The sequence below is a fragment of the Falco naumanni genome, chromosome 9, assembly GCF_017639655.2.
Source record: "Falco naumanni isolate bFalNau1 chromosome 9, bFalNau1.pat, whole genome shotgun sequence".
Classification (NCBI taxonomy): Eukaryota; Metazoa; Chordata; class Aves; order Falconiformes; family Falconidae; genus Falco; species Falco naumanni.
This window is the reverse complement of record NC_054062.1, coordinates 53,651,548-53,674,362: the sequence shown is the minus strand read 5'-3', so window position 1 is coordinate 53,674,362 and position 22,815 is coordinate 53,651,548. Positions and strand designations below refer to the sequence as shown.

The 22,815-nt window shown below is 34.4% G+C and overlaps 1 protein-coding gene across 12 annotated transcripts in view; it reads left to right on the top strand.

Annotated features, from left to right (window-relative positions):
• The window catches only part of CFAP46 (cilia and flagella associated protein 46), an 80,377-nt gene that overhangs the window by 38,443 nt on the left and 19,119 nt on the right, over positions 1-22,815 (top strand). For 9 of the 12 annotated variants that reach the window (XR_005829587.1, XM_040605788.1, XM_040605786.1 and 6 more), the window contains 20 exons: positions 766-850; positions 958-1,096; positions 1,615-1,798; positions 2,243-2,402; positions 5,318-5,541; positions 7,542-7,661; positions 7,985-8,152; positions 8,495-8,643; positions 9,985-10,083; positions 10,346-10,475; positions 11,426-11,572; positions 12,916-13,116; positions 13,404-13,510; positions 14,320-14,502; positions 15,278-15,413; positions 16,276-16,464; positions 17,185-17,373; positions 18,081-18,215; positions 19,151-19,330; positions 20,856-21,023. Coding sequence is in view for 11 of the 12 variants with exons in the window: in XM_040605788.1 (XP_040461722.1) it covers positions 766-850; positions 958-1,096; positions 1,615-1,798; positions 2,243-2,402; positions 5,318-5,541; positions 7,542-7,661; positions 7,985-8,152; positions 8,495-8,643; positions 9,985-10,083; positions 10,346-10,475; positions 11,426-11,572; positions 12,916-13,116; positions 13,404-13,510; positions 14,320-14,502; positions 15,278-15,413; positions 16,276-16,464; positions 17,185-17,373; positions 18,081-18,215; positions 19,151-19,330; positions 20,856-21,023 (3,093 nt within the window). In the remaining variant the exon portion in view is untranslated. The remainder of the gene's footprint in view (positions 1-765; positions 851-957; positions 1,097-1,614; positions 1,799-2,242; positions 2,403-5,317; positions 5,542-7,541; positions 7,662-7,984; positions 8,153-8,494; positions 8,644-9,984; positions 10,084-10,345; positions 10,476-11,425; positions 11,573-12,915; positions 13,117-13,403; positions 13,511-14,319; positions 14,503-15,277; positions 15,414-16,275; positions 16,465-17,184; positions 17,374-18,080; positions 18,216-19,150; positions 19,331-20,855; positions 21,024-22,815) is intronic. The other 3 variants (XM_040605785.1, XM_040605787.1, XM_040605789.1) reach the window with 3 other exon arrangements.

The window sequence follows — 22,815 nt, the reverse complement described above, 5'->3', positions numbered from 1 at the left end:
TGATAAACCTTTAATGATGCTAGTGTAATCCTTACCCAAAAGTTGTAGGTACAGCTCAGGTAATTTATTAGCATAGTCTTTATGTATTCAGTGGTCAGTGTATCAGTAGAACTTTATATGGATCTATTTGTGAATCAAGATAGTGAATTTATCTTTGAAGTTGCAAAACTGTGCTGTAGATGTCTCTCTGTACTGACTTCTCTGTAGATGTATCTTGTCTCTCACCTTTGGGTGAGAATTACGATGGTGAAATTTTCACAGCTAAAGCCAGCTAAGCAAAATGGGACAAGAGGCATCGAGTCATCTTTTAAAAATGATCTGAAAACAGTCTGAAAAATTAAGCTGTTACTCGTTTTTGACCAGAGAGGCTGTTGAGTCTCTGCTTGGAGTACTCAAAAGATGGCTGAACAAAACCTTTGAGCAGGGGTGCAGACTAGAGAGCTCTGCAGGGTCCTTGCCAGCTTCAACTATTCTGGGATTCTCGAACAGCCTACTTCAAGATTTTGTGTTATTTAATCAGTGTAACTGATTGAATATTACTGAGTCTGGTTATTGTATTGGGTTTGTATTATAGAACTTATTCTGGAGAAATGGCTGTGATTTTAATCTCCTGCACAAGTAGCTATTTACGTGACAGGTTGATAGTTCATATTAACCATATTAATTGGTTTACAAATGAAACAGAAGTACAGTAATACTTGAAGACATACATTAACCAAAAGATTACCAAAAGACTTTTTTTTTTTTCTCTTTTGGTCTTTGTAGGAGAAGAAAGATGTGTTGCCTTTGCATCAGTGGATTACAAAGGATTTTCAAAATATTGGGTTACCAGCTGAATGCTTTCACCCAGGCATGTTCTTCTTTCTTTTGATCTGGTAATAAAAAAAATCCCAGTATTTTGTAATATCATTACTCTAATTCTTTCATTTATTAATAAATCATTTGAATACTTCAAAGGTGCTGAGGAAGATCTGACCTTACGAACCTCCTTATATGGGTTATTATTCCATATACATGCTGATAAATCTGATTGGGAGACAGCACTAAAAGTCCTAGATGAAGCTATTCAAGTTTTGCCTCAGACAAGACACAGTCTGTAAGTTAGTTGACTTATTTTTATTAGAATAAGCATCTTGATTCTTGAAAAATAAAAATCTCTGAGTATTTTTTTTTATTTTTCTTTGGGAAAACGCTATGATTAGTTTTTGTCAGCCTGTCAGTTCTTACAACAAAAAACTGTTGTGTCTTTTTGATGAAAAAGACATGCATTGGCAGTGCTTCCTTTCATTAATCTGTTCCTAATATTTGTAAATTTCTTTTTTTTCAAACTTGTATATAAGTAGTATCTTACTCTTCTGAGAAAATAGGCACATGAAATACGGTTATATAGCAGAAACTTTAGTTTTCCTAGCTGTAAGTCCATTTATGTTAAATGGAAACTAAATTATCCAGGGTAGCGTTTACATAGTCTTATCCAAGTTCAAAGATCTGAACCTTTTATGTCAGTTTATAAACTTCATATCTCTGTAACAAGCTAGTATATCTACCCTACTCACAGAATTTCTTTACAGGTACAGATACAAGTAATTTCCAGTTTGCTTGGTCTTTTTCTAGCTTTATTTTTAAACATATGGCTACAGTGAAGGCAAGATTGGGATTCAGTTTTGTGATGGACATTCAGAAATTCAGAGATGAAAGTGAAGATTATTTGTCACATATGTGGCGTCATTTGGCAACAATGTCCAGAAGTATTGTTGGACAGTTAAGCTGTTTTCAAAATGCAGTCATTGCTTTACAGGTGTGTCAGTTTTTACTATGTGTTCAAATGCTGACAGAATGTTGTTTCTCAAGTGATAACATGGGATTGCAAGCTCTGTGAAGTACATAACTGAACCAGTAGGAAGACCATATGCTTGACTGTTGTTTTTTGAGACTTCGAAATTGCTCTTCAGTTGGAGAACTGTGTATGGTTGAATCTTAGTATCCAGTAAAAGTTCAGCCGAGGTCCTGCCAAGCAAAGATGTCTAATAGTAGCCAAAAGTTTTGATAAAGCAAAAAATTAAGTGGTAATTTTCTGTTACATTCTGTTTAGTGTAACTCTTGATTATATGATGCCAATGAAACTGCTTACTGTCAAATTACTATTTTTTGCTTCTATTAAGGCTGTATTGAGTTGTTTAATTCCATTTTGATGGTTTACATCACCAAATACAAATGAACTCTTCTTTTATTACTTTTATAGAAACAAGAAAACGAATGGCAGAAGATTGATTATTTGGTGGAATTTGCTGAATGGTTATATTGTAACCAGTTTCCCCTCAGTGATGTTATTAGGTCTCTGGATTGGGTGGTAGATCTCCTGCTGCATATGAAATTTCCTATGCAATCCTCACAAGAAAAAGGTATGTAAAAGGTGCATATCCTTCAGATAAGTTTCTCAGCTGCAAATGCAGTAGACATTTTTAATGTAGAACTTGTTACCCCAAAGAATGGCACCAGCTTGGCTGTATTTTCTTCAATATTCACTGATAATTGTTCAATGCTAGCTTAAATATATCTGTGAATTCTGTGTCGTGCCATGGAAACCTACCCTCAGTCTTTTGGTATAGTAAGATACAGCTCCTGTCTGATGTAGGGGTTCCTGAGTTGTGAGATGCTACCAGAAGGCAGTGCTAGGCAACTTTTTCAAATGGATCCTCATAGAAGCCCAGATATAACTGTAGGAAATGGTTTCTGTGCCAATATGTGGGTACCTATATCCGTTGCTCTTTCCTTGGCTTTATCTAGTATTTTAAGATTGATTTTTTAAAAATTACTTTCAAAGGGATATATGCTTTCAAATACTTAGGTAACTGTAAAAATTCTTTGGCCCTTTTACACTTGCAGTGGTATGGACTCAGTGATCTATTTTGATAGGATGCCTCATTATTTAGTTGGGAAAAAAAGTATCTAATTTCTGAAACAATACTGTGTGGCATTAACCAACATCTGCTCTGCTATTTTTGTGTGGATAGATGAGATAGATCAGACAAGTACTTCTGCACTGAGAAAGGTAAATGTTCAGTATCTCTAGTATCACACATTTGATTAAAGTCACAGCAGTATTCTGTTCATAACTTTCTCTTAGTGGTTTTGTTTTAATGGTTTTTTTTAAAGCTGTATGGCGATTTGAAGTTTGTTCCTGTTCTTTAATAATCTTCCCACCCAGTTTCACATGGTTGTTTATGACTACTGGGCTTCTTACACTAATGTTTCAAGAATTTTTTAACAAAACTTTTAATGGAAACTGAAATAATATAATAAGAAAAATCAGATTCAAATATAAAACAACCCAGGTTGGAAGGGACCTCAAAAGATCATCCAGTCCAACATTTTGTGGAAGAGGAAGCCTAGATGAGATTATCTGGCACCCTGTCCAGCTGTGTCTTGAAAACCTCCAGTGATGAGGACTGTACCATGTCCCTGGGGAGGCTATTCCACTGGTAGATTGTTGTCACGGTAAAAAATGTATTTTTCTTTCTTATATCAAAATGAAACCTCTCCCAGTGCAACTTGTGCCCGTTGCCCCTTGTCCCTTCTGTGTGACTTGTGAAGAGAGAGCCTCTATCTTCTTCGCAGCTGCCCTTTAAGTACTGGAAAACTGTGATGAGATCCCCCTGAGCCTTCTCTTCTCCATGGTGAAAAGACCTTAACTTCCTGAGACTTTCTTCATAGGGCAGGTTCTCCAGCCCCCTGATGATCTTCACGGCCCTCCTTTGAACCCTCTCTGGTCTGTCTGCTGCTTTTTTGATTTGTGGGGAACAGAACTGGACACGGTACTCCACCTGTGGCCTTACAAACACTTGATTAGAGTGGGTGGGATGGTCACATCCCTGTCTCTGCTAGAAATGCCCCACAGCCCATGATCCAACTTGTCATCATTGCTGTAGCAGCACTTTGCTGACTCATGCTCAGCTTGCTGTTCATCAAGACCCAGGTCCCTTTCAGCAAGGCTGCTCTCCAGCTACACAGATCCCAGTGTGTACTGGACTCTTTGGTTATGTTGTCCCAGGTGCAGGACCTTGCACTTGTCTTTGCTAACTTTCATACAGTTCTTTCTAGCCCACTTTTCCAGCCTGTCCTGCTCTCTCTGTAAGAAGGCTTTTCCTTCTGATGCGTCCACCTCACCACCCAGTTCGGTGTCATCAGCAAACTTGGTGAGGGTGCTTTTAATCTCATCATCCAGAACATTTCTGAAGATGTTGAACAGCCTGGGTACCAATCCTTGGAGGACCCCAATTGTGACAGCTGGGCAATGACCATTGATCACCGCCATCTGCGTGCAGACTGTTAAGCCAATTTCCTACCCATCTTACACACCACCTGTCCTGTGTGTATCTTGCCATCTGTAACTTTTATTATGAAATAACAAAATTAATCTGTTGAACTGTCCTTTTCCCTAACTTTATACTGTTTTACTCATGCTCAGAATTCACTCGCCTTGCCTGTTACTTAAATAAATCAATCTGTGACAGTTACTGGATTCTGTGATAGGTGTCATGTTCCTGCACCCTGGTTTATGTTGCAGAGCATTGATTTGATGTTGAAAGATAACTGTGTCTTTATAGTACTTCACTTTAAGCTGAAAATCTGCTGAAGTACTTGGTTTTGAGCTGAATTTCAAGCAGAGTTGGAATTTCTATAAAACATAAGTGTTTACTGAAAAATTACTACAATTACACAGCATAAAAGAGAGGATTGAGTAGCAGAGTATAATCCGTAGTTGCGATCGAGAGCCATTAAGATATCTCGTTACAGACACAGAGATGAACTTGAGCTATGTTCTAGACTTAGTTGACATTGACACATCTGTAACTGGATTATTGCCCATTTCTGTATTGGAAGTGAGTACTGGCCAGATCCACTCCTTACCTGCTAGGTAAGTTAGGACACAGTCTTCAGTCATGGTAGAAACCACTACATCAGGATCAAAAGGATTTTTGATTTGACTGCCACACTACTTTAGTGGTTGAAATAAGTAAGTTAGACAGTCTGTCCCACAGGTTTATTTTCAAGAATATACAGTTAAAGTGTGCTTGCTTGCAGTGGATTTCATTTCTATGTCAGGCTTACATTTAATATACGTAACTGTTACAATATTCATTGAAAACATAGTACCAGTAGCATTGCATCACCATAAGGACATCTTCAGCAGATGAATTTCCATTTTTCTGGATTTTTTACATACATGTTTTCATTTCAATTTAGAAATTTTAACTTTTAAATACATTTTTAAAATACTGTCACTGTGAGCATGATACTTGTTTTTTTTTAACAGAAAAAAATACTATACCAAAATTTTTGCCTACAGAAAATTTGAAGACAGACATTGGAGCAAATGGTACCATGCCCCAGATTACTTTGGAAGATTTGAGTAATATTAAACAATTGGAAGCTTTGTTTAGAACACAGACATTAATGGCTTTAATTTCTGGTTATAGTTCTCCTTTTCATCAGCAGCACTGTTTGATGGCGTATGCTTGTATCATCCGTATCTGGCAGGTAAGATCGTATGAGAATACATATTGTATTGTATTATATTGTATTATAATGTGGCCAGTATATTTCAAGTTACCTTGTGCAGTTATGGTGCCAGCTATTCATCTGATGTTTTAACTACATCTTTAGAATTTCCAATTTTATGGTCTAGTTAATATAGTTTTTCAGGTTTAAGGATTAAACAAGATAGTTGTTTCTCTTAGGAAAATAGAGAGCAGATGTTAACGATAAAAGCAGCGTCCTGTTGTTTCTCTGGAGTACATTCATATGTTTTGTGCAAAAGGTTCTAAAATTTTGTATTTTTAATTTGTTAAAGAATCTTAGTAGTGGTGGAACACATACTGAAGACATTGCTGACAGGTTTGAGGAATGGTAATTACAGATGGACCTTCACTTACGTTGATTCAAAGGGGCTGTCATTTGACTGGCAGGAATTGTGTGACACGGTTAAATTAAATTCGGATGTTGGTTTGTTAAGTTTTGAGGAAAAGTATAGACAGGCAGTGTTCACCAATTATTCTCTAACCACTTTTTCATTGTTACAGCATTCCAAATAAAATTACTTCATTTCTCATTGATATGAATGCCTAAATTAAATGGCTGTTGAAAATCACAGCAAATAGGAAAATAATTATACATAAAATATGAGTGAATCTTTGAAGGGACCAAATCTGTACTTGATAACATTAATGCCAGAAATCATTATAGAAAGAATCCTAGTGCTATAGATGGGACATATCAACTAGATTGGTAAGCTGTCACTTGTGCATAATTTTTATTCCAGTTTGCCTGCAGTTTCTTACTCCTGTGGTAATTACGATCAGGTTTTCATTGTGAAATCATTTTAGACTGTAGCATTTGATTTAAGACAGGGATTTGAAACATAAAAATTGAATTTAGGTATTTTCAGATTGACATAAGCATAATTTTTAATATCCTGAACTTGACTGTTTGAGTACTTTACTAGAGAGAAAAAAGTATCTGAAAGGAGTATTACTGTTTGAATAAACTATTAACTAAAAAATTTAAGAGTTAATGCAGCTGTCAGTGCCAGTTGTAAAACAATGAAAGTAATTCTAAGAACTCATGTTTACAGCTGAACAGTACTGGGAGAAAAAGAATAAACATGGCATTAAAGGAATGGAAGTACTACAAGACGGTTTAACCTTGTTTTGGAGTGCAAAGTAAAGCAGACTTGATTGTAGATGTCCTTTTCTAAAGCAGATTTTCAAGTGATAGGACTCCATAAATAATTCAGTAGAAGATATTAAATGTTCTCTGAAAACCTGAATAATCCAAGCCAAAAAAGCTGCCTCTGACTTTTTAAAAGACATGTGTACCCTTTAATTTGAAATTTTGACAAGTTGTGCAGCATACAGCATTATTTTCCCTCATATTTTGTATTCTATTGTTGATCCCTCCAGCAAAATATATTAAGCTTCTCAAGTTAATGTGGTTTATTTTAGGTAAGATCAGAAGTTGTGCTGTTGCATGCACAGAGAACCTTTCAATGGATGCTTTCATATGCTTAAATATTTAGAAATTTCTTTTGTATAACATTAATTAGTAGCATTATAGAAAACTTAATCCAGGAGAACAGAGTAGCTTTTTGTGGTCTTCCAGTTTACTTTGATATGAAATTCATCCCCTGTAGAAGATTAAGCAATCTAGACTAGCAGTTTAAATAAAAGAATTGAATTTGCAACCATATAGGTTAAAAAAGTAGCAGTAGTAATTATCACAGGGATGATGTCATCTTTTGACGGTTCAGGTGCTTTACTGCATTGTCATGATCATCCTAATTGCTACACAAGTAATGAAATCATCTAGGAGTGTTTGAAATTTTACTTTTTTGAAGAAAGCTCTTATACAATACATAATATAGTATGTGACAATTGTTGGTTGCTGTAGATAGTGACTTACAGTGAATAATCGTTATTACTAGAAATTGATATTATTATTGAATATTGAAAATAATGAACTGTGATTATTTGATTATCTAGGTATCATTGTCAGCATCAGGCCCTATTGCAAAAGTATTATCAGAGTCTTCACAACTTACAGCTCCTCAGAAGGTACTAATTGCTCCTAAAAAAGAGAAGGACAAAAAGACAGACAAACAAGTAAGAACCCCTTTCCTGTGGAATTAAGAGAATAATTATTTTTAAGAGATCTTTCCTTTCGCTGATTTGTTAAATAATTCAGATGCTTTCCTGTAAAGACTCATAACCTGTGAAGAATTTCTCTGTGAATCTGTATATCATACCTTCACTTTTGATTGCGTGGACTTGACAGCTCAGAAATTGCCGTTAAAAAAACCAACAAAAAAAACTTCAAAAGATATTCAGCAGATACATTTTTCTAAAATGTTAGTGGAATATTTATTACCAACAGGAATGTTAATTTGGCCTCATAAATGTCATTATTTTTTTATTTTTTATTATAGGTTGAAGTTTCTGTTGTGAAAGAGAAGTCTAAAGGGAAAGGGTCAGTTGATACCTTACCAGCAAATGTAGAAGAATGGGCTCATTATGACTGTCCCAATGAAATCAGAGCTGCTTTTAAACAGAAGACAAATAGTTATGGTATTAACTGGGATAATTTCCCAAAACCTGTAAGTATACTCCTAAAAATTCTAGAGCATTATTTCGGAAAAAAATGAGTAGCAGAGAACTATTGTTACAATTTAGTTTTTCTGTTCAAGACAGCTGTCAGAAATACTTCCTTGTCATAATATTCATTAATACTTCAAAGTGTTAGTCTATTCTCTGCATTCAGAAATAAACTTAACTTAAAGAATAAACTTGCTGGCTTTCTATGTACCTAGCTACTTTTTCAGCTTGAAAGTTCAATTTTTTTTAGTAAAGTTTGGAACTGAAGATATAATCATTAATTTAAAATTTATTCTCTACAAAATTGTGCTTATACTGATTGAATGAAAAACATTTCTTTTCAGACTTGCACTTTGTATTTTATGGATGTTTTATCTAAAGAACTGCAGAAAATTTTTTGCCCCCACTTGATTCTTCCCATCTTTCAACTAGCTGAAGTTATCGCTAATGAAGTTGTGGAATGTAGAAGTCTGTCTGATCTCTATCACCTTCGGTTTGTAGCCTTTATTTTAAATGAAAGAGAAAATTAATGGCATGGACCATCCATTGATATTTCACTAAGTAGTTAAAAGCCTTTCTGCAACTTACAGTTTTATATTTGTAATGCTTTTTATTTCTTTTAATTCATTTTTTAATACATATTAGTAGAATTTTGATGAATTGGTTTGATTGTGGAATTAAAGCCACTAAGTTTATCTGTTACTAAATTTAATCTCCACAAGAAAAGGTGTACAAGATTATGAACTCAAGCCACTTTCATGTGAATAATTTTTGAAACGCCTTATTGTCACCCAACAGAAAAAAGGAAAGTAAAAAAATATTTCAATGAAAGTATTACATTTTAATTATTCAAAAGCCAGACTCCCATCTTGCATCAAAAAGATATTGTCTTTAGCTTAAGAACACAAATAAGTATCCCAAATAAGCGCATTTTCTTTCACAGAGATTTGCCTTTTTGACTAAAATTCTGTTACTTTGAGTAATTAGCCTTAAGGGTTTTGATTCAAAAATACTTAATATGCATGCAATGGCAAATAATTGCTGCTTTGGTTAAACATTTCATTGTGCTTTTTTGAAAGGTATTGCATAATGTTTGCTTAATAATTAACAGTTATAAGCAATAACTGTTTGCTTAATTCCCGACAGTTTGTGAAATGCTATATAATGTATTTTTAAAATACTTGAAACTGATCCCACATAACAGAATAGATACATATAGAACTGTGTGTTTGTCTGGGTTGCCAATGATTGCTGAGTTACTGTCTTACAAGTAAGTACTGAGTACAACAGTACTAATTTACTAATAGGAAATTGATCTTTAGTGAAGCTTTGCTAGACAAATTTTTTTTCTTGACTCTTCAAGATTTGTTTTTATTTTATGGTATTTTATCTATGTCTGTGACCTGATTTTTATATATGATCAGATAGGTGTACAAGAATATATTACTCTTTACTCAATACAGAAAAGTAGGTTAGCACATACACGTGTGTGGGGTTTTTTGCATGTGTTGTGAGACCATACTATTAATATTTTTGTACTTTTGCCACATCATTTTTGCCACTAAATTGGCGAGGTATGGGTTTGATGGATGGACTGGGGATACTGGTGGATGCCCTATCAATGAAATTGTTCAACTCTATCAATGGCTATTTTCAACTGCTGCATTTCTCCCTTTTTTATTTAAAATTTTTGTTATTGCCAATATTAATCAAGACATAAGAAGGCAGGATTGACAAATGTGGCATGTATTCTCTTTATATATAATGTGCTTATATGAAGCAACATATGAAAGAGTCTGATTGTTTCTTAAACATTTCTTCTTTTTATTCTTAGAATTGCCCTGATATGTTCAGACCTAAAACTGAGTCAGGCATCTTCATATCATGAGAAAGCTGCTGGAGAAGCATACATTAGTGACTTAGAACAAGCAATGTATGTATTTTCACTACAGAGGCTGTATTTAGTTGGGATTTTTTTCCTTACAGTTGATGCATTATTGAGGGAAAAAATAGTCAAAACCGTGATCTCTTCAGACAAATTTGATACAGTAGCTGTGCCCTAAAATTCTGTGCATGATTGTTTTGTATCTGTCCACAGAGTGAGTGTATGTTGAAGATGCTAGCACACTAATATTTCATTACTAAATACTTTTAAAATACACTTGAATTTACTTTTTTTTTTCCTTGTGATTTAGGTGTAGGCGAGATATAGCACTGAAAAAAGAAAGAAAAGTACATCCTAAGACAGAAGGAAGGAAAACTTTTTTTGAAAATGCTCAGCTGAATGGTGCTAGGGATGAGAATATCCTTACTTCAAATGAAAAGGTTTTTATTTCTGCTCCAGTTTCTTTAATAAATTACTCTTCAATTTTTATTTTAATATACTTGACAGTTTGTTTTGAAATAATTTTATACTTGAGAAATACATGAACACAGAACATCGTTAAAAATGCATACTACTAAAAATTCTACTGGCAGGCATCAGCTGAAAGTGAGCTGGGTTTGCCTGGCATATTATTTGTATTGTGGAACAACAAAAGTAGAATCTAGATTCATACAAAGTAAAACTGCTTTTCTACAAACAGAAGTTGGGACTAATGCAAATAAATAGAAAAGACTGAGAAGCAAAAAAGGCATTGCATTTGCTCTTGATCTTGGTTTTCTCTTCTTCCTCTCTCCATTACATCATTGCATACTGTTTTGCTCCCTCTTGTAGATTGTTTTAAAGGGGTGCAAATATTTCAGCTCTGTCTTTTCTGTCTCTTCATTAGGAAGGTAATTGCCTTACTGGTATTCTTAAATTTTACCTCCAGTTTCCTCTTTATTACGGCAATTCTGTCCTTGTTTTCATCATATTGTTTTGTTGTCTTTGTATATTTTTTCCATTCTTGTTCATTTAAAATGTATTTTTTTTCCTAATTACTAATCTCTCTTGCCTCAGCTATTTTAGCTCTTGCAAATAGTGTTTCTCTTTGATTGTTTCAATTACTACCAAGAATCAATTTCTTCATGACAGTAGCAGATTCGAAGTAATCTATTCTAAAATTATTTTTAATAGTATATACTTATTAGTTGAATGCCTTTTGAGAACTATAGAATGCAAATCTCACAGTAAACCCGTTTTTCCTGTAATACAATGTTGAATTTTGAAGTTAGAAGCTAAGAGCTGGACTGTGGGATATATCAAGAATTGAATATTATACATAATAACCGTTTGTATTCCATCTAGTTCAGTTTTGAAATCTAGGAAGGTGTAATATTTTGTTGTTTTTCAGTTTTTTGAGGTAAATCCGGTAGCAGGAAAAGGACTGAGTACACTTTCTTTCCCGTACTTGTGGATAGAAAAAGCTGAAGTACTAATTCAACTAGGCTTGTATCAACCAGCAAGACTTCTGCTTTCAGAGGCCTATGCTGCAACTCAGGTACATCAGAAATAAAATAGAAAAAGAAACATTAATAAAACGTGTATGAAAATGTTGATTTTGATCCAGTTGTTCATAATCATAGTAATAAAACTGTGAAAACAAACCTCGCCCGACCCCAAATGTGTCATTTAAGTTTCAGCATATATAAGGCGTATATTTAAATATGTAGCACTTAAATCCAATTTTATGGGAATTGTCTGGAGATTATTTTAGCCTGTGAAGAGTATCAGCATCTCTGTCTGCTTTGCAGTGACCTCAGAAGATGTATGTATATCCAAACCTTGTTTGTTAAAGTAGCTTAGGGACATTCAGGATTTGCTCGTAAGAGAGAGCATTTAGCTCCATCCTGTCAACATTTTGGTAATTTGAAATTCTAGTTATACTGTTTTGAATTATGTTACAGTTTTACTGCTAACTGTTCTGATAAACAGCCACTGACACAGAAATAATGGCTTACAGTTCTGGCAGATCTGAAATAAGTGCCTGTATGTTCCACCAAACAAATCCACGTCATCTCATTATTATGAAAAGTTTACATTAAAGATACTCTTCCTATATCTACCATTCTCCATTGTAGCTCTCTTCTTGGTTATATTGAAACATAATTACTGAAGTAAATCCTTTACTTTTAAAAAATGTAATTATTATCCTGTTACTCTACATAATTTTTCTCATGTGAGTAAAAAATGCTTATGTATATTTAGCATGAACCATGAATACTTTGAATAACAAAGATTAATAATAAATTATTAACATATATATCTTATTAAAGCATTAATTTAGTATTGTGCCTTGAGAAGAGTTCCAAAGACATTAGGGTGGACTATAATTTTAATTATATAATTTCTTACTAGTATCCTGTATTTCTGAATGCTGCTATACTATCTATACTGTACAGTACATTTGTCTCTTTTATACTACTAGTATATAGTTTATAACTAGCATAAAGTTGCATTGTAAATTTGCTGAAACTCTAGTGTATCTAGATCGTAGTTCACTAAAGAATTCTTCATTCCCATGTTTCTTCATCAGATACTGACAAATGGCAGTGGATATATGCATACTAAATAATAGAAAAATAGCTTATTTGACTTGTGGGGTAGAAGATACAGGAACATCAAGAAATGTAAGGTGTATTTGAAGATTTTAAGTTCTTGGTATGAAGCAGACACTGTTTTTGAGAAAAATAATATAAGGAGCAACTCTGAAATTCTACAGATAATTGAGGAAATACCATTTGCTTATTTCTGTGCCTATTCATAAGTTCAAATATGAATAGAAGTAAATATGAGTAGCAGTAGTGGATCTTTTGTATATAGGTCACGTATCTTTCTTCCTAGGAATTGAGGGCCTTGCGTGATGTGTCAAGGTGCTTGTATTTATTTGCTGTATTGGCTAACCTGGAAAGAAACCACAGACAAGCTAAAGCACTCCTTGAGAAAGCACAGCTTCTAGGAGGAAATGAACAGTTTTGGTACAACAGTACTCTTAGTCTAATAGAAGCAATTCTAGAGGAAGAGGGAGAAGGAAAACAGAGCATGGTAAGGGAATTTTTTTATTTTAGTGGTTCCGTTTTTTTGCAGCAGTGGTGCGCCTCTTTCTGTGAAGAGAAATGTTACAGACTTTGTATTTCAATAAAAGCAGAAATAGGTGTTAAATGCAGTTAATGTTGTTTTCTCTGTTGTGCATTCAGCAAACATTGATTAGATTCTAAACAGGTGCAGGCCAGTAGGAATGAGATTTTACCCACAGAAGTTTAGATTGTTTTTCTGATCAGCTGTGTATCCTTCTATTGAAATAGAATTACAAATTTCTTTGTTACCTGCAGGCTTGTGAGATACTGGAACACATTGTAAATGTGCTCAGATCTGCTTTACTGAAGAGACCTAACAGGCAATCAGAGTTGGGTTTCATAATTACATCCCTTGAAGCCAGGTAACTGTCTTTTCATTAAAATATGGCCAGCCTCAACAATGCAGTTACATTGCAAAATACATCTTAATTTTTGCCATTCAGTCATATTTTAGTATGGTGGATTCTGTGGATTCGCAAATATTTTTCTTTAGGTAATCTATGTTTATTCTTTTCTTTAAATTTGAATTTCCTTTCTAATTTCTTCATTCCTGTATGTAGTCCTACTACCTGTTAAGTTAGTAAGCTAGTTCAGGTACCACAGCCTATTGTGCATAGCTTGTGGTGTAGGTTACCCAAAGCAGCAAGACACATTTGTCTATGCAGAGGTATCTGAGCAGATATTCCCACAATACTGCTGTAGTCTGCAGTATTGACCTACTTCTCACCATGATCCAAGAAACCTTTCTATGGTGAAACTTAACAGTGATTTTGGTTACATTGAAATCTAAGCACAGAGAGATTAAAATGTGTTAGTAAAACAAGAGAAGTATATAACATTTACACATCCTTCTCTTTCCAGAAATGTGGATTTTTTGGATTAGAAAAGGAAGACTAATAGTTTCTCAGTTCATATATATTTGGAAGACTGATCAGGCCTAGGAAGTCTGAATAATTTGGTACTTGGAAAAAATGACACCTCAATTCTAGTCTGAAAATACAGTATTTTTATTTTTTTCAAGACCTGCTATAATTTGTAGACCACAGGTTTAAAGAATGAAGAGGCTTTTTCTAGACTTCTTATAATTTAAAAGAGTACAGAGAGAAATGTCTGTTTCCAAACACATCCTGTGCTTTTTGACTACTATCTTGCACTTAATTTTTGTTCCTAGGAAAACACTTATTCAGATACATTTCACCCGAGATTGTATGACAGTTAATACTGAGTCTTGTCAGTTGCCACATATGCTAGAGGAATCTTACAATAAATTAGTTCAAATTGAGAAGGACTTCTTTCATTATGGACATAAAAACTGCAGCGCTGAGATACTGCTAGAATGTGCACATATTCACAGGTAAGATTATATGTCGGATGAAAAACTTTTAACTAGTCCATGAAGTGTACTGTTTACTTTTTTATAGTCTAATTAAAGATGGAAAAGAGCACATAATACTGTCAAGCTTTACATCTTGGTGTCACGTATCTGTTTGCATTCTTGCTATGTTCCGTATCCAGAAAAATACTGTAGAAGCAAAAATTCTTTTCACTGAAGGCAGAATTAATCCTATATGGTACTAGTGATTTTTATACTGGTTTTGAGGTCAAAACAAAGTATCGAGGTCTCCCAAGTCAGCTTTTTGTCTTCCTATTTGTAAAAGCATTTTGGCTGCCATACCAGTAATTTTCCAGTATTCATGGGCATTTATGATTCTTACTGTTGAAATGGTTATCTAGAAATCACTGTAATAGCAAAAATGCAAAACACAGTATGCCGTGACTTGCAGCTGTTTCCAAGATGTCCCCTTAAAACAACAGATATGTTTTGTATCTGGCTTTTCTGCCACTTTGTTCCTGGTGAATACATACTCTAGACTATTACCTGCATTTTTTTCTCTTTGTGTCTATAGCATCTTCTTGCATTGCAGCAGTACAGTTCCAAGAATAAGAAAGACCTTGGAAAAAACAATGTGTGAACATTCACTTTTCCTATTTTAAAAAAGCATGTACAAAATTGTTCTATTTTATCTATTAATCAATTTGTTTAATCTATTAATATGTTCAATAGTGTTGATACTGTAAGGATACACTTTTATGTCTTAGTTCCTTTGGTTATATGTTTTTTTTTTCAGAATGATTGCCAAGCAGGAAAGAAACGAAGAATTAAAACGTAGTCACTATCTAAATGCTTATAACTTAGCTCAGAGGGCAGTATCCAAAACAGAGGAAGTATTTCATAATGTTTGTAGCTTATTTGCAGTTAATGAGGTATGGATATATTCATTTTTTTTTACTACTCATGGAAAAAAAATCTAATTTAGTTGTACTGTTCACTTATTCCTGGATAATTCCTGGAAGTCCTAAATGAGATTATCTTCCTGTAATGGTAGGCATTGTTTGAATATAGAAGGAAATACTGCATGCCAAAAGAATTTACAGTTTAAAAAGGGAAGAAGAGAAGCAGAAATGAGAGGATTTTCCTGGTCTTTGTCAATTTCATTTAATTCTAAAATTTATCTAGTAGCTACAAAAGAAAGTCTAAACTTTGAGATATTTTTGATTGTCTAAATACCTCACAAGTTTAAAATTCTCCATAATAAAGTGTTTATTTCTCAGGAGAAAAAAAAAGGTTACATAGAATACTATGTAAATAAAGAAAGCCTGTCTTCAAAATAGTGATTTTTGGGTAATGAAAGCCTGCAGCCAACTTCACTAGTGTGTCCCATTGTACTTTAAAATCCAGGGGTTTTTGTCTGCTTTGCCTTTTTTAAAGAGCAGGTATTTTTGTGCAGCTACCAGAACCATAAATATTAAAATTCTGGGTTTATGTACACATTTGTAACTCCTTTGGAATTAGATATTTGTATCAGGTACATAAAATGTGAAAAGTAGAAACCCAGCTGCTCTTTCTGTGCAGCTGCTTTGATTGATTTGTAATATATTTAACGTTGAAGTTTGTTTTTTTAAATTACTTTGATATCTTCATAGCAGTATCTCTGATCTATTGAGGCAATATCGTTAGAATGTTTGCTTCTTTAGTTAAAAGAAATACAACATTCTAATTTTTGTTAGGTAAGTTTACAAAAATACTTGAAATTATAATCCTACTTTTCTTTCTTTTGTATTTCAGACTACAAATATTAGTCTCCCATTAATGAGGCAACTAGCTAACAGGAAAATAGATCTTGTAGAAATTCTTTTGGATATTTTTCATCTTGTTATTACTGTAAAAGATCTTCAAAAAGTGGGAGAATCATCATCTCATAAAATTCTGGAGGCATTCATCAAGGAAACTGCTGAAGATGATGCAGCAAAACAGGTAATACAAAACATTTAGTCCTATGATTTCCATATAAAAGGTATAACAAAGTTTCGAGGCATGTTTTCCATAGCAGAAGTTCTTCCACTACTGAGGAAACAGGTCCCCAGACCATTCATGTATTTTTGCAGCTAGAGAAAGTTCAAGTGTGTGGTTTTTGTCTTGGGGATGGCTTATTGAGGTTTTTGGGGGGTTTGTTTTCTCTGGAAGATTTTATTTCTCAAATGCAGAGACTTAAAATCCACGAAGAGTAGCAGGAAAGTTACTTGAGACTTTGAAATTGGTGGAGGTTTTTTGCATTATTGTCTCCTTTTTAAAGCAGTTGGTTTTAAGCAGAACTGCCTAACCAAGCTGATGAATAAGAACGTGAGATACGCCCCACTGGAACAGAGCAGTAATTCTTGCCCGTTACTTTGTCTCTGAGAATGACAATAGGTAATGCTGTTAAGGAAAGCACAGTGTCCCCACTGTTCTCCATGGTACCCTCCCCTTATCCCGTGTTTTCTGCAGCACTGATTGTTGTTTGCTTATGGATGTTACAGTGTACTTTTTTTTTATCAGTTGTTAATGAATTTGTGTATTAGTTAAAGACAGCTTATTTCTAATTGAAAGTGTAATCACATTTAACAAGTATGTTTGTATGTAAATGTGTGTTAAAAAGTAAGCTTATCTATGTGTGGGTATATATAAGCAAATAAGCATAAATATGTATTTTACCAGGACTGGAAGTGTGTGGAACGCACTGTGGGTCATATGATGCTGGCTCAGTTAGCAAACATACAGAATCTTTGTAAAGGCTGTCCTGACATCAAATCCAAATGCCTGTATCTCACTGGAAAAACTCTTCATTTACTTGCCATTAACACAGATCCTGTATGTTCAGAGATTTACTGGAATCCAAATGTTATGGTATGCATTCTTTCCTGCATTTAAATTCATTCCGTGTGTAAAGTTTGTCTGCCACAATATTTTTTCTGTATACATTTGTATAATACTACTCTTTATTTAGAGCTAGGTTTTAGATATTGCATGCAAGCCATAATAAAAATGTATACTGATTCAAGTAATTTCAGAAGAATGCTTTTGTCTACATGCCATCCTCATGTAATTGTTTTTTTGATTCATTTGTGAGATATGTTAATTACCATAGTTTAAAAAAAATAAATCCTTGAATGCCATAAAGGGATAGGTAGGTTGGTCTCTGAATCCATGCAAACAAAAAGTAACGATTTGTAGATTAAAATCTCAGATTTGTAAGTTCCTTTTGTGTTTTAGCAAGAGCACCATGTAAGAAAAGTTTATTGAGTCATTATAAATTCAGTGATGAATTAAAGTGTTCAGAATAAATTAACTGAGGATAAATATCAGAAAATAAACATCTTAGAGGTTGTTTGGGGAGACTTTTTAGTTTCTGTTAGTCATATTGTCATCATAACATATTAAGAAATTTTGATGCCTGATAATATTGCTAAATCTCTCACCATCAAGGGATTCATATAGTGAGATGATTTCTTTTAAGATGAGTTCCATTTTCACCTAGATTTTCACAAAAGAAATGAAGCCAGCCATACATAATGGAATGATTAATTACTCTGTTTTTATACTGTGATGAGTAGGAGGAAGCTAGATCAGATGCCACAAAAACTGTCCTGACTTCAGCAGATTGCAGCGAACAGGAAGTGACAGACAGCAATTTACCAACCAGTAAATGTCAATATGATAAGTATAGGAGGAAAATACAAGATTTAAAGGTATTATTAGTGTATGTGCTTGCATTAGAATTTGAGTGCTTCCTTTTTATGGAGTAATAGTCAGAGTACCTTATCAGTTCTGTTTGAACTGATAATGGAAATGTTTGTAGCATAAATTTGATCTTACTAAAGAAAAAAAATTCCAGAGCACCCCTAAGAAAACAGCTTTCCATCACTACTCTGCTGTGTATCTCTGTCCTGCTCTTCAGTACACGCTGTTGGAGCTGCTGATGGAGCTTTCCCAGTTGCTCACAGAAAGAAAGAATTTCTCCTTCAGTGGTTTCCCAGTGATTGAACATGTAGCATCCAGGATAAGATGAACAAACAGTTTTCTCTCTGCTTTACATATATGCCTTTCTAAGGGAGCGTAACATTTTGCAGACTGGGAACAAAGAAAGAAGTAACTTCTATCACAAAACATCTGTAAAATTACAAAATTTAAGTTGTACAATGAGCTGATCGCTGTAATGGCTGCAGTTCAAAGCACACTAAGAATTGGGAATGTACAGTTTGTGTTGCCAGTATAATCAATAAACACCTGAGATAAGAAATTTATGGGTTTATTTGTATTAAGTATAGTTAACTGTCAATGGGAACAACTTTACTAAGAATTGACAGACAATTCCTTTGTTCTCAGTGGCTCATTGCCTGGAATTTAAATGCTGTCCTGCTAAGTACACATTTTATATTAAAGAAAGTATCTTATTAAAGCTTTTTTTAAAAATATTTTATAACAGATGTTGGTGTCTGCCAAGTAATTAATCTGTATTTGCATATTTTGATCATACATCAAGTAAATGCATTAAAAAGGAGATAAAGCATTAAAATTCATCATGAAAACTGATACTTTTTAATGCTAGTATTCTGTATACATAGAACAAATATTCAATATTAATACATCTTTTAATATAAACCTTTTTATTTTTATCATCTAGAAGGAACAGCGGTTGGCTCAGAAATACCTTTCTCAATCCGGTGAAGCTTTGCTACAGTGTATGGGTATTGCGTTCAGTCATAACATTACTGATGTGCTGGCTCGTGCTAGTTTTGAAATGGTTGAATGCTTTCAACAATTTGATCCAGTTTCAACTAGCCAGTTTTTGGCACTTCATCAGGTAATGGAGCTAATGTATTGTGCTTCTCTCCAGTATGAAAAGGTTGTTTTAAGTTACATTAAGCAAAAATGTCAATTCATGTAGCCTGAAAACTGGTCATACAGAACACAGTGCATTAATACATATAAGAACTAGCGAGTAATACAAGTAATCAGATATATGTTTGCTGAGTTCAAAATGTTTGATCAGTGACTTTTTAACAATTACCTGTTGTGTTTGACTTGACGTTTTCAGTGATGGTTGCTTACATGAAAAGATTTTTAATATGGTAAGATTACTGTAATGTGATTAGATATGATGAGACATGACCACAAAATACAGTTTCATCCTTCCCTAACGAATAATTTTAAAAATGTTTCTCTGGATTTGTTCATTCATTATTTTGAAGCAGATAGGAAAGGTTTACATTCAATTTGTCAAATCAACACCTACACAGCATGGTCCCTTAGATGGCTCAAAGGTGAATGAATTGTTCATGTGAGTTTGTGCCTTCACCACAGAGATGAATGCCTGTAAGGCTTATATTCCTTACATTAGAAACAAATAATACATACTTCCTACACCATCATCTCCATTGTAGAAATACAGAAATGCACCTTATGCTAATTTCCTTCCTGCCACATCAAGGCAACCACAAGAAATTGCGACAGACAGTAAGCACCTGCCTCTCTATCAACATGTAGATTTGCAAATCCTCCACCCATGGGTGGAATGGACTAGGTAGGTAGGCAGGTCTTCTGATAAATCAGAAAACAGCCAATACTGGGGTTTGTGGTTCAGTCCTTTATTCCTGTACTCCTGTACCCCACCATATTACTCATGGTTTGCTTTCATACTTCTTAGTGAACAAGCTAAGTAGAATGCATATTAAAGCACCAAAACCCTAAGTAGTCAGGTCTTTTAATGGGCAAAAAATTCTGCTAATTCTGTCACTATCCTGCCCAGAAAGGTTTATATTAATAAAAAAAAAAAAAAGTTATTCCAAGTCAATATTAAGTATCCCTTTAGAATTTTTGATTAGGTCAATCAAAATTGCATTTTTTTAATGTGACAGCTGCATTAAAAGAAAAAAAAATGCTTTAACTCTTAGCAACCATCAGTTCAAAGGACAGGATTGGTGTGTTTGCTGATAGAAAAAGATAGAAGGTCTTACCTTTCATATTGCTCTTTGTAGGATGTCTGTTAAAATGTGTGAAGTGATGGCTATACAGTAAAAGGCACAGAAGCACAGAAAAGAGCTTACTTGAAAGGCTAAATTCAGAACACAGGCATTTACCTTTCCATGTAGACCTTAGATGACTAAATGCAGGAATATAGATGATAAATGTAGTCAAAGAAGTCAATTCTCTCTATTCATATCTAAGAAATCTTCAGAAGTTATTGCCAGACTGTCTGCATTTGCTAATCTATCTCACCTTTCAAGCAAGAGACTTCTTTAACATACATATATGTTACAACAAGCATAGAATATATATGTTTTTGTATTATTTTGGTGAGGGAAAATAAACATATAAAAATTTTGCAGAGCTGTTCAGCATCTATGATGATGAAGAGTATCCTTCTAACAGTTATGTCTGACACCAGCAGCTCTCAGCTGGCAGCATTACTGCATCTTCAGAATCATTTAAAACAAAATAGGAACACAAGTGATCTTCTAAAACAGGTGGAACAGCAACTGACTGCTACTTCAATGGTAACTTTTTGAAATGTGCTACTTATTAGGGGTCTGTGACATATATGTATGTATGCATACATGTATACACGCACACACACAGAGGCATATCGTTTCAGTTATTCCTGGGATTCAATAATATTTGATCTGTTCTCTTTAAAATCTTAATTTTTTTTGTTTTCCTAATTTCAGTCATGGGTTGACTTGGTCATGAATTTTTATTGCTATAGTATGTATGGTCCTGTGGTTTTGTTTGTGCTAGGTTATCCATGTGGCATGAGTTATGTAATTTAAGTCAGAAGTGAGATTTTAAGGATGCAGTTCCAGTTTGTCTTATAGGTAGTTCGGTATAGCTGGATGTCAGAGTTGTGCTGTCTGCACACTTAAATCATTAATTCCATGTGAGTCTCGCCCAGTTGAGTTGACAATGCCATTGTAAAGGACTCTTGCAACAGAGACTCCTGTCACCATCTGGAGAGCATCCAGTCATCTTGTTTAAGATACTCATGTGTTCATGCAAGTGTTACCCTAAGAAAGGAGCCTGATTTTTAAATTTTTTTTTAAAGCGCTCTTATCAAGGAAACAGGGCATCAACTAAACTGTAGTGTTGCAAACTGGATACTTAAATAAACCAACCAGTAAAATGTAATCCGTGTGACTTGTAGTTCTGGAGCAAATAATGGATAAAGTTTTCTGGGAATTAAGTACTCTTATCTTTCGGTCTAAGCTGGCTGAGAACTGTGTATTCTTCAAATGTCTAAGATGTAAAAGTGGATACCAAAACTAAGATTGGAAGGCTCTAGGTTAGAACTGAGTGAAATTAAAAACTGCTAGCAAGTTAGATGCAAAAGATTAGCAGTAGCTGGTAGGGTTTAAGCATTTACAAAACGTGGCAAGCAGAGATAAGAGTACAGGGTAAGAAAAATAGTGGGTTTGGGCTAATCTTGGCTTTTCTCAGTATGTGCTGTATTACCTTATTTAGCAGAAGGAATAGGATAATATTTTGGTTAGAAGCCACTGTTTTTGAGTCGCTGTAATTATCTAACTGGTAACAGATATTCTAGCTGAAAACATTCATCAGCACCCACCATATCTGTACCTCTTGCAGTAGCTCGGGAAAGAAAAGGTGGCCATCAAGACCACTGTTCATGGCTGCATTCTTCAACTGCATGATTCCTGGAAGTGTGAGGTGCAAGAAAGCAGACTGGTGACTGAAGTAGTTCTCTCTGAGGGTATATTAGTGTTTTTTAAAATCCAGTTGATACTATTAGTTCAGATCGAGAGTGCACTTTCAAAGTGAATCTCCCAGTTCTTGTTGCTTACAGTGCTTTGATTTTCATGATGGTACAATGATGGTATGAGCTGGGTTTCTCTTGGACAAAAACCGCACTAGGTTCTCTGATGCACTCAAGCCACGTTGAACAGGCGTTCAGTCCAGGGGCCATCCAGAGCTAGGCTGAAGTAAAAATAAATGAAAAGTGTGCAGTGTATAATTCTGCTCCTGATGTTCTGTTGCACCTGATAACATAGGCATACCCAGAGTGTACCCAGTGTGCTTAAGCACATAGAACTTCAATCTGAAAAACATAAACATGGATGCTTAAAGGCAGCAGTCTCAAAAGACATTTATGGACCTTCCTGTATTAGGACTGGTTTTTCATCTGGAATCAGACTGTTTAGTCACTAGGAGGTTTTTGGTTGGTTTTGGTCATGTTTTCTCAGAAAAAGGTTGTATATTCTTTAGTACAATATATTTGTGGTGGGTTGACCCTGGCTGATTGCCAGGTGCCCAGCAAGCTGTTCTATCACTTCC